Raw genomic sequence first — 12,070 nt, forward strand, 5'->3', positions numbered from 1 at the left:
GAGTAAAATAATTAAACGTACGACAATGTGACTTTGAATACACCTTTTAAAGTTAACATAGAAACAGCCTAGAAAACGGACGGTTCTGCCCTCTCTCGCTATTGAATAAAGTGTCTGGGAGAAGCCCAGCCTTCTCCCTCGTCTGTAGTCTGGACAGTGAAGAGAAACGTTTTTCTCACTGCTGACTCAGCACCGGTTTAGTCTCGAAGCGCCCGCGGATCCCTACCGGGGGCGGTGGGCCCGGCAGGAAGCAAAGCTCCTGATGTCGCCGTGGGAGCGGCGCTCAGGTCGGTCCCGACCGAGCCTCAGGCGGTTCCTACGCTCGGTGGGCCGGGAGGGCAGAACCTGCGGTTCTCGCGCCCTCTCGCGGCCATCCGCCAAATCGCTGAAATTCAGTGTCAGATGATTCTAAGCAATGGTTTTGGAAGTTGAAACTTATGTTGGGTACATCAGCTATCCCGTGCCTTGATGGGAACCGTAGAGACAATAAGAAGTAAAGCACGAGCTCAATATTCAAAAGTCCATTGAGTGTTAGAACTATCTGGAGGGAGGAAACAGGCGGAGAGCGAAGGGGCACAGAGACAGAGAAGGCTGGGCCTCCTCTGGCCTGGACTCTGTGACCTGCTGGTTCCATCTACCCGCCTCCTGAGCAGGGCTAGTTTAGGATGAATGAGGAAATATTTAAGGCATGCCAAGAAACTCGGTGGTCTGGACTAATAATACTTTGAAATGTACGTGTACTCCCCAACTTAGGACATATTCGAGTTACTTCAAACCACAATTAAAACTTTTTTTTTTGTACATCTTATGGTTTGTAATATGTACTGCATGCAGTGTTGCAGCGTGTAATTTGCTGAAGTTACCATTCTCAGATGTAATGTTTCAAACCTCCAAAGACAAATAAAGATCTGATTTATAAAGATACTGATAATAAAAGGCAATAATAATGAAAACTAAAGAAAAAATGAGGTATTCAACTTACTTTAGTACGAGTATCGGTTGGAAATGGAACCCCATTGTAAGCCGGGAACTACCTGTATTTTGAAAGTTAAAATTGGTGAAAACAATCCATGATAAACAAAATATCAGAATTTTAGAGACAAGATCATTCAGTAGGTCAAAGTCAGTTAAAAATTATTGAAGATTGTCGCTTGGTGAAGAAAAACGAACAGACTTGGCAATTCTCTCCATTAGAAAAAAGCCAAGTAAAGAATTGGATTTTCATAAGATAGTAAAACTTGCAAAAGCTGAAACTTGTGTAAGACAGAAACAAGTCAGAGAAGGAAAACTCAAATATTTCCCACTAACAGAGAGGGATAGAAAAGCGGTAAGACTACACCCGTCAAAGGCAGAAAACTTGTGAGACCTGGAAAAACAATCCTGTTGAATTCCAGCTCTCACAGGTTTTATTGTATTGCTGATGAGTTTATTTCCATTAAAGCCAGGAAAGAAAATTAAAACAAATTCTGGCTTTGGTATAAATAAATTACTTAAAATAATGTCCTGAGTTTTAATACATTTCTTTTTCAAGTTATTTTTTCAACTGGGGTTTAGGGGCTGGGATTGAGGTTCAGGATTAGGGGTAGGTTCATGGCCATGGTTGGGGCCAGGACCAAGGCAGGTGCAATGGACATAGTAGAGCCAGTGGCATGGTCAGGTCCATGGCCAATATCCGGTCAGAGTCAGGGCCAAGGTCAGGGACAGGGGTTGGGTCAGGGTCAGGTAAGGGTCAGGTCAGAGCCAGGGCCATGGTCTGGCCAGGGACCAGGACTAGTGTCATCTTCAGAGCCAGGGCCAGGACTAGAGTTAAGTCTAGGGACAGGATCAGGGCCAGGGTCAGTCTAAGGGTCAGAGTTAGAGTCAGGTCCAGGGCCATAGCTAAGGTCAGGTTCAGAATCAGCCCAGAGCCCGTCCCCAGGTTCAGGGTCAAGGTAAAAGTCATACCAGGGGCAAGGCCATAGCAAGGGTAAAGGTCACTGTCAGATACACTTTCAGCACCTTATTCAGGGCCAGGACCAAAACCAGGGCCAGAATCCAAGTTTAGGTCTGGCCAGCTTCAGATTTAGGGCCAGGGCCAAGGCCGAGAGGAGCAGTTTTGGATTGTGCTTTCAAGATAACAAGTTACAGAGCTTTGTCCTCAATGAAAGGTGGTCCCTAGAGTTCCCAAGGGACAGGAGAGCCTGATGAGAAACATTGAGGGCCTCTAGCCCATGATTATGCTTGAATAGTTTGCTTGGCAGCTCCCTGTAATGGAGGCACTATTTGAAAATGTTCATGAGATCAGAAGTCAAAGGCAGGTTTGTTCCCACTCAGGCAGTGACAGACCAGAGAGTCCAGCTCCAGCGATAAGGTCTGTGCAATTCAGGCCTACCTAGAGAGAAAAGAATGTTCCACTGCTGGCCACCTTCTCACCTGCCCTGTGGCACAAGGTAAAACTTCTCCACCCAATTCTCTTCTGATGTTTCTGTGTTCTTGGGAGCTTCTGCCTTGAAGACAAATGGAGAGGAAAACCGGCTGGATTGTGCTGGATTAAGGGGCAAGTTATATGAGTGGCCACCTGGGGTGTGAGACTTAATGGGATGACAAATATGATATGTGTCAAAAATTTAATTTAACTAAAGTGTTATCAAAACATATAAATATCAACTAGTTAGCATAACTTTAATAGATGTTCCCAAGCTATGTGCCTTTGAGTACTGGTGTAAGTAGGGAGCATGAAACCTTGCTAGAGAAAATACTCTCATATTTAAACCAATCACTGTTTTAGTCTTCCACGAAAAATACACCACTATGCTGGGCACCTCCAGACAACTTAGGATCCGGGCATCCCAAGCGGGAGCCTTGGGAGGGGTCTTGAAAGCAAGTGGGACAGAAGTGGGTATGTCACTGACCACAGCACCAGGTAGACTGAAGAAGTTGTCAGGAAAAGTTCCTTGACAAGGGATTTTTCTTTCGTTTTTATTATTTTTCTTTTTAGTAGAACAAGAAGAAAGTTTTATTTGGCACATATTCAAAAAGGCAAAAGTAGGAAGGGGACAACCATGCTGCCAGAGCCATGTCTGCCAGAGTCCAAGGAAATATCACAGAAGAGACAAAAGTGGGAAAACGGACAAGCATGCTGCTAGAGCCATGTCTGTCCTAGTCCAAATAATATTACAGAATAGGCAAGAATGGGAAAATAGACAAGCATGCTGCCACAGCCATGTCTGCTCGAGTCCAAAGACAATTACAGAGTCATCAGTATATATTAACATTATAAATGGGCAAAACCATTGAAAGCTTTGCCTTTTCACAGATTGGCTAGAAACTGTGATCCTACATTTTGAATTGTCTTTCTTAACAATCATTGGTATAGGTTTCAGTAACGACAGTCAGGAAGGTCTTCATTGGTCCAACAATTTTCTATTCACTAAATGTTAATAGAAAAAGATAAGAGTGAAAATTCTTTTGTGTTCTATTTGATTAGCTTTATGTGAAAGTTCCCTAAAAGATATCTTCCATGATTATCTTAGCTATTGTCTTTACATCCCAGGGCCCAGATGATGTGTCCTTGTGAGCCCAGCTCCAGCTGGGTCACATTCTCTACACTCAAGGACAGGGAATAATAACTCCAGTATTATTTCCTAAATCATTCCCTCCTTTTGATTGGAGATTGGAGATAATACATTGATGATCAATACCTTGACTTATTTGAGCTCCTAGATGGTGGCCATTGCAGGCTCTTTAAATGCATGGTGCTAGTTTTCCACCAGATACCATCTGGTTGTTCACCAGGTTGTTAGGTAAGAGATATTTTCTCATCAACTGCATTGCTGGAGTGAGCAGACGCAATATACATCAACATTTTAGCCTGAGGCCTTCTTTGCCTTTTAAGTGTGTAAGACAATAGAAGATAAATTTTATTATGCCTAATACTATCGGGATGCAGACTAAGAATATTACTATCCCTTGCAATACTGATCTAGCCCATGTACTTATTCCTGATGGTAACCAACAAACAAATCTGGTATTTGTAAGAGTATTACAATGTGTAATCAAGTAGCTTGCTGTCTAATTCTATGTATATCTTGTTCTACTTCTCCTGTGTTATTTATCCAAATGCAACAATAGGTATTTGCTACAGCACAGACTACACTAATAAAAAAATCTAAGGCTATTTCGTTATCTCATGTCACCTTGATTTATGAGATCAGACCTCAATGTTGTGCTTCCATCCCCTTAGCAACTTTGTCTGCTATTTGTCCCATAGTGACTGACAAATTTTCTTAAAGATTTTTCCAACTCAACTACACTATAAGTAGGAATTAATGCTACCAACCATACCCTGAGTGTTGTACCAATGGGTTTTTTTTATGACTCTTGTTTTACAATGGGTAACAAATTAACATTACCTTTCCAGTATTTACTAGCATCATTACTATGAATATCTAAAGTAATCCTAGAGTTCTCAAAGTGCATTGCCCACACATTAGACAGGAATCTAAATAAGACACTGCCCACATAGATTCACTATCAGTTGGAATGGGATTATCTAAATTAGTATAGTTGGATTTACCACACAGAAACATATATCCATAAGTGTTACCGCAATAAGGGGGATTGGAGCCGCCTGCTGCAATAGCCAGTCCTGAGACAGGGGTGAGGTGAGCAGCAAGAGTTTTATTATATATCAATATATAGGAGACAGAGGGGAATAGATTCCTCCAAAAACCTGTCTCCCCCACTGGAGATCAGCCAAAGGCTTTTATACGGAGAGGATTATGGGTCTTAGAAGTTTGTGTTAGTTCCCCCTTGAGGTGGTCATGTCCCAGATGAGTTAATCTTTTCTTGGGGTTTATCTGGCAACATCCTGGTTTTCTTGTCCCAAGATGGATGCTTTGTTTGGTTTGTCATTCCTAGATCATTATCACTTGTTTCCCACCCTCCAAAGAGGAAGATTAGTTAATCTTTAACTTTTTATAGAGACTAGAAAGGGAGGGAAAAACAAGATCATGAGACAATGCGGCCAGAACTATGCAGCCTCTTCCATAAGGAACACTCAAGTTTGTCTAGAGGAAACAGAAAAATTTACATGTGACAAACAAGTTTTCATTAGAGAACTAAAAATTAGCAAGATAATACAGGACTGACCTCTTATATTGGAGGTCTTCAGTTAATCTCTTTAAAACACACTAAGTGTTCTTCTCTGAGGGCAAGCTGCCCCTCCTTGGTTTACCTATTAACAGTCATGGGCCACTTTCTCAGAAACAGAAGAAGAACCTAAGACAAAATGGAGTCTGAGCCATGAGGTCGATCTCCTCTGAGAATCTGATATCTTTAAGATACATAATTTTCTGTATAGTAAGAGAGTGACAGTTTGATTACAAACATTAGACAAGTATTTCATATGACATTGCCTTAAAGACTGATTAAACAAATTACTGATTTACCTTAAACATAACTTTCAGTCTGATCTTTGAAGTTAGTTTCCTAAAACAAACTGAAGTCTTCCAGAAAAGCACAATGCCCAGTGTGGGTTACCCTAACCTCCCTCAAAGCCAGAAATCTGGATTCCAGGAGAATTACAACTCCTTCATGTTTCCCTCCTTTGGGATCATGATCTCACTATTGAATATTTTATCAAAATGCTCAATAAATGGTAATGGGTCATCATCTTGTTTTTAAGATCTCAGGCACCATACAGCAAACTAGGAGGTGGATAGAAACACTAACAATAATATTAGGCCAATTGTCTGAAATACCGTATGAAACCGTGACCCTAAGTCTTTGAACCAAGGAAACAGAGCTCATGAGGTGTTTGTCCATACATAAGTAGCATTAGTAACTGTTTTTCATGTGCCTCAACAGCAACTACATTCTGCAAAACCTCAGACTGAGTATTAATATAAATACAGCAACATTTATCTATTAAGGCACAAACTGTTCCTTGAGAGACCAACAGGAAAACTAATACTATTCTATTTTGTAAAATCATAGCTCATATTTCAGACACTTCTTTGGTTATGATATGTACGACTTTGCTAAGTTTACCAATAGGAACTTCTAATTCAAGAGTTACAATATCTAAACTCATTAGTTAGATAATTTAGGAGAAAGGAAAATAGTTTCTTATATCCAGAAATTAGGACCTTAAAACATCAGCAATATTCCCACATAAAACCCATAGTTTCCTTTTGTTTAAAAACACTCAGTCTTTTGTAGTTAATTTCTGTTCCATGTGATTCTGGATCAGCTGCCGTCTGCGAACCCATCAGCTTCTGCACAAGAGCTCTGGAAATCTTGATTCAGCCTAGTCACAGTCTTTTTTTACCAGTCCAATACAGTTCCTCTTTTTGTTGAGATATTTTGGTTAAACGTTTTAAGCAAATCAGCAAAGTAAAAACTTGTCTGCAGATGACAAAACTTAATATGGCCATGATTAATTTATAAAAATAATACTCTTAATAGTGAAAGACCAGATAGAAATACAAGCATAATGCAGAGGCCAAATAAAATCAGTTAAAAAAAAAGTTTAGATAAAAAATATTTCTAAATTAACCATTAACCGTATTTTTAAAGAACTTCAGATGTAATACATAATAATTGAGACAAAATACCATACTGTCAGGATATACCAAGAATATACCAAGATTATGAAATCTCTAAATACCTGAATAGTAATTAAAAAAAAAAAAAAAAACTTCATAGGTAAATTGTTTGAATTCCCCAATCAAACCATTGGCTTTGATGATGCTAGATTCAAAAAATAAAGTTGTAACCAAGTTAGCAATAAAGAATAATAATAAAATTATGACATAATATTATGCATTTGTCTAATATTAAGCAAAAACATAATAGGAAATACTAACATAAATTTTAACTCAAAGAGCGTCAAGCACTTCTCTTGATTTTGGCAACATGTTCCATATAATTTGTAACATGCTAAATAAACCTTTTTAGCTCTCTTCCTTTATAAAAAAAAAAAATTGTGGTTTTCCATGAAGTTTCGGAGTTGTCAGGAGTTTATTATAGGTCACTGAAAAATAATACTTAAGTTGTTTAACCAAAGATCTTTAAGGTAAAAATCTTAGTTTTTTTTTTTTTTTTCTCTAAAGCCATGTGTCTTGGTTTTTGACTCAGAAATCTTATTCTAATGAGAGGCCAAACCTCTGTCTTGAGGCAGATTACACAAAGAATAAATCAATCCTTGAACTCAGAAATCATAGAAAATTTTGTTGTTTTAACAGTGAGAAACCTAATTCTTTGTTTTATATGCTACTTAACATTAACGCTCCTAAAAATTTCATAAATTAAACCATTAAACTTGAGTTAGATAAAATTTTGATAATTATCAAATAAATCTCTTTTTCTATAAACCTGTAAAATGTTGTCTTTGTTGCATACCTCTTATAGTATATCTCTTTAAATGGTAAAAAGGAATACATTCATTAGCAGACTTAAATATATCTGAGGCCAATAGCATGTCTGCCATCTTGAATAAGCAAGGGGTGGTGCCTGCCATTCTTATGTGATTTGAGAACTAACTCCTCGCATGTAAGCCATCTCCTTATTAGGTAATGTAGGAACTAACCTCTTGTCTTTACGGTATCTCCTTATTTAGATATACTTTTGGTTCCAGCTCAGTTAAGAAAAACAAGAGACTGGGGTCTCAAGACCACTTGACACTGATCCGGAACCAGGTTTTGACCGCCTGACATGTGCAGTACCAACAACCTTGTCCCTTGGATGACCTATTGATGTCAGAGGCCGAAAAACACACCAACCGTCTACACCCCCGATGTGGGCAAAACACCATCTTTGTGGGCCCCCCCTCTTAGACTGAGCAGGCCCAGAAGATCAGACCGCCCCAGGAACGACTTCAAGGGCCAAACCAATCAGCAGGCTGACCACACCTTGGGGTATCCCTGAAGACCCCAGACCCAGTTTTACGCTACCCATATAAACCTCTTGGGCCATTGTTCAGGGAGCCACCTTGATGACACAAGTCTTGGTGGGCTCCTTTACTTGTCCAACTAAATAAAGTTTCTTCTCCTGCTTTCACCGCTTCGTGTCTTTCTAGCCATACAGAGCAGACCAGGAAGCATTCAGTTACTTATCTATCTATCCTTTCTCTTGTGGTATAAAAAGCAAAATATATAAGCTTAAATTATGACAAATATCTATTAACTTAATTTAATATCTGTAAGTTACCTAAAAGGTCTTGGAAATTATTTTAAGCCTGTATACCATAAAACATACCGTTGAAATAAAGTTTGTTTAAACATTCCAAGATTTCAACTTTTACTACTTATCATATTTTTCCCAATCTAACTTTAGCACTTAAAGGTTTTATCAATCGGCTTTGGAAATCACAAAATCTCTGCTCAATTGACCAATTCATTGATGTGGATATCAGCTTAAGTGTCTGGCTAGGAGTGGAAACATTTTTCCAGGCCACTTCAGGTGTGTCTCATTGTGATTTCTTTTTTTGACTTCTTGGAGTTTCCCTATAATAGAGAGAACTTATTTACAGTTCTCTTATGACTGCGATCCACCCAGTTTCTGATAAGTATAGCAAAGCAGCAATTTTTCTTATCTTTTATCTAAAAAGCATAGCCACTTAGCTGGAAGGGGTCTTTCAAAAGCTTCCCTGGAGCTATATGACCTCAAAGACTGGAGGCTGGGGACTGAGGAGGCCTGATCTTGCCCCACCCTCACTCTCTTGGCTCCTGGAAGACATTTACATATGTTTAAGTTGACCCAGGCATTTTTAAGGGCAAAAGATAACTAATTTCTTTCTTTTTTACAGTTCTGAAACTGCTACTTTTACTTTAAGACAATACTATCCTTTTTCCTTAAATAAAACATATTTCATATAATACCTAGCTTAGGTAACTTAGAAAGATTTTGCTTTTAAGACTGACATGGTATAGAACATAAAGATCTCAGTGTACTTTTCAAATAGACAAATTTATATCGAAGTTTCTCCAAGTAGCTATTAAAAATCTAGATCATAAGACAGACACAAGACACAGTTTTTTCTGGAAGAAGAAAGAACTGAGGTTCTGTGACTAGCCTTACACGAAACAGCAGTTCTCAGCAATTAACCTCCAGCCTGATACAAGACACAATGCTCTAGACTAGAAGCAAGCTCTTAGGACAAAAGGAGATAGAAAGACCACATAAACTCACCTAACAATACCACACAAAACAAGGATAAGGAGGATCCCAGTTTCTTAAACTATATATAGCAACTTTTGGTAAGATTGACTCAACAGAAAAAACATGTTCTAGATCAAACTTATTGTCAGAACCTCAGATGGAGGAATATTAGACCTTTTGACGAAACCTGAGCATCAAGCAAAATTTCCCAAAAGGAGAAAGAAAGGGCAACACAAATGAAAGCTCATTTTCCAAAAGTAGTCACTGAAATTCCAAATTACTACTACTATACTTAGTTTATAACATTTTTATTTTTTTTATTTTATTGTATTTTGGTGAAGGTTTACAGAACAAGTAGTTTCTCATTAAGCAGTCAGTACACATATTGTTTTATGACATTGGTTAACAACCCCACGACAAGTCAACACTCCCTTCTCGACCTTTTTTTTTTTGGTGAAAATATACATAGTCAAAGATACACCATTTCAAAAATTTCTACATGCACAATTCAGTAACATTGATTACGTTCTTCCAGTTGTGCTGCTATTCTCATTTAGATGAAGGTTTACAGAACAAAATAGTTTCTCATTAAACAATTAGTACACATGATACCCTATGACAATGGTTAACAACCCCACTACATGTCAACACTGTCCTTACTCAACCTTGGGTTCCCTATCACAAGCTTTCTCGTCCCCTTCTGCCTTTTAATCCTTGTTACTGGACTGTTGTGCCTCATTAGTCCCATTTTGTTTTATGGGGCTGTCCAGTCCCTGGCTGAATGGTGAACCTCAGAAGTGACTTCACCACTGAGCTACAAGGGTGTCTGGGGCCATACTCTCAGGGTTTCTCCAGTCTCTTTCAGGCCAGTAAATCTGGTCTTTTTGTGTGTGTGTTAGAATTTTGTTCTACGTCCTTCTCCAAGCTCTGTCCAGAACCCTCCCTTGTGACCGCAGTCAGAGCAGTCAGTGGTGGTAGCTGGGCACCATCTGGCTGTACTGGACTCAGTCTGGTGGAGGCCTTGGTAGCTGTGGTCCATTAGTCCTTTGGACTAAACTTTTCCTTGTAACCTGTTCTCTTCATTCACCCTTGCTCTTGAAGGGGTGAGACCAGTGGAGTATCTTAGATGCCTGCTCACATGCTTTTAAGACCCCAGACACTACTCACCAAGGTAGAATGTAGAACATTGTCTTTGTAAACTGTGTTATGCCAGTTGAGCTAGATGTTCCCCGAGACCGTGGTCCCCACAGCCCTCTGCCCAGCAATTCAGTCCCTCAGGGAGTTTGGATGTGTCTATGGAGCTTCCATGACCTTTCCTTGTACAAGTTGTGCTGGCTTCCACAGTATTGTGTACTGTCTCACCCTTCATCAAAGATACCACTTATCTATCGTCTATTTAGTATTTCCCCCCACCCCTCCCATCCATGGTAACCAACAAAGATTGTTACATTTTGTGTGTGAACTTTTTCATGGGTTTTTACAATAGAGGTCTCATACAATATTTGTCCTTTTGTGATTGACTTATTTCACTCAGCATAATGTCCTCCAGTTTCATCCATGTTATGAGATGCTTCACAGATTCATTGTTGTTCTTTCTCGTTGCATAGTACTCCATTGTGTGTATGTACCATAGTTTGTTTATCCATTCATCTGTTGATGGGCATCTACATTGATTCCATTGTTTTGCTATTGTGAACAATGCTTCCATGAACATAGGTGTCCATATGCCTATTTGAGTGATGGCTCTTATTTCTCTAGAAATATTCCTAGGAGTGAGATTGCTGGATCGTGTTGTATTTCTATTTCTAGTTTTCTAAGGAAGCACCATATCATTTTCCAAAATGGTTGTATCATTTTGCATTCCCACAAGCAGTGCATAAGTGTTCTGATGTCCCCACAGCCCCTCCAAGTTTTGCTATTTCCAGTGTTTTTGATTGGTGCCAGTAATGCTGGGGTGAGATGGTATCTCACTGTGGTTTTAATTTGAATTTCTCTAATGGCTAGTGATCTCCAGCATTTCCTCATGTGTCTGTTGGCCGCTTGAATGTCTTCTTTGGTGAAGTGTCTCTTCATTTCATTTGCCCATTTTTTAATAGGATTATTTGGCTTTTTCTTGTAGAGTTGTTGGATTTTCTTGTAGATTATAGAGATTAGAACTTGGTCTGACTTATACTGTCCAAAAATTTTTTCCCAGTCTGTAGATTCTCTTTTTACTCTTTTGGTGTAGTCTTTGAGGAGCACACGTGTTTGATTTTTAGAAGATCCCAGTTATCTAGCTTATCTTCTGGGGTTTGTGTGTTGATGGTTATGGTTTGTATCCTGTTGATGGTTATGGTTTGTATCCTGTTAATGCTGTGTTTTAGGACCTGTAGTGTTGGTCCTATATTTTTCTTGTATGATCTTTATACTTTTTGGCTTCATATTTAGGTCTTTGATCCATTTTTAATTAGTTTTTGTATATGGTGTGAGGTATGGGTCCTGTTTCATTTTCCTGCAAATGGATATCCAGTTTTGCCAGCACCGTTTGTTAAAAATACTTACTTTTCCCCATTTGATGGACTTTGGGCTCTTGTCGAATGTGGGGATATATGCCATTTAAACATGGCTGCACTATTGACAACTGCAATCCCCGCAGGCCTCTATGCTGCACAGCATGCTGAGACTTGTCTCCAACACGTTGAGACTTGTCCGGATGTGTTTTCCCAAACCTACTGTCCCTTTTCTGATGGACTTGTTTACCTGAATTCCTTCTCCCTTGCCCGCATTCAAAGCCCATTGTTTTGTTAATTGCCTTATCGATTGCTGTATTGACTATAAAATAAACTCCTGGGACTGAAGTGGGGGTCGACTCCTCAGAGTGACCCTCCTGGCCCCACTTCTCTGTAAGAGTTGTGCAGTTGGTTACTGTCTTTGCCGTCCCGATTACCAT

The 12,070-nt window shown here is 39.3% G+C and overlaps 1 gene segment (V, D, J or C); it reads right to left on the reverse strand.

Annotated features, from left to right (window-relative positions):
• Positions 1–222: 222 nt before the first annotated feature.
• LOC101344221 (immunoglobulin heavy variable 3-74-like) overlaps positions 223–12,070 on the reverse strand; it is a 177,916-nt gene continuing 166,068 nt past the window's right edge. The window contains 1 exon segment of the V gene segment in view: positions 223–408. Within this exon segment, the coding sequence occupies positions 223–408 (186 nt within the window).

This window comes from Trichechus manatus, unplaced genomic scaffold (genome assembly GCF_000243295.1).
Source record: "Trichechus manatus latirostris isolate Lorelei unplaced genomic scaffold, TriManLat1.0 scaffold00053, whole genome shotgun sequence".
NCBI lineage: Eukaryota > Metazoa > Chordata > Mammalia > Sirenia > Trichechidae > Trichechus > Trichechus manatus.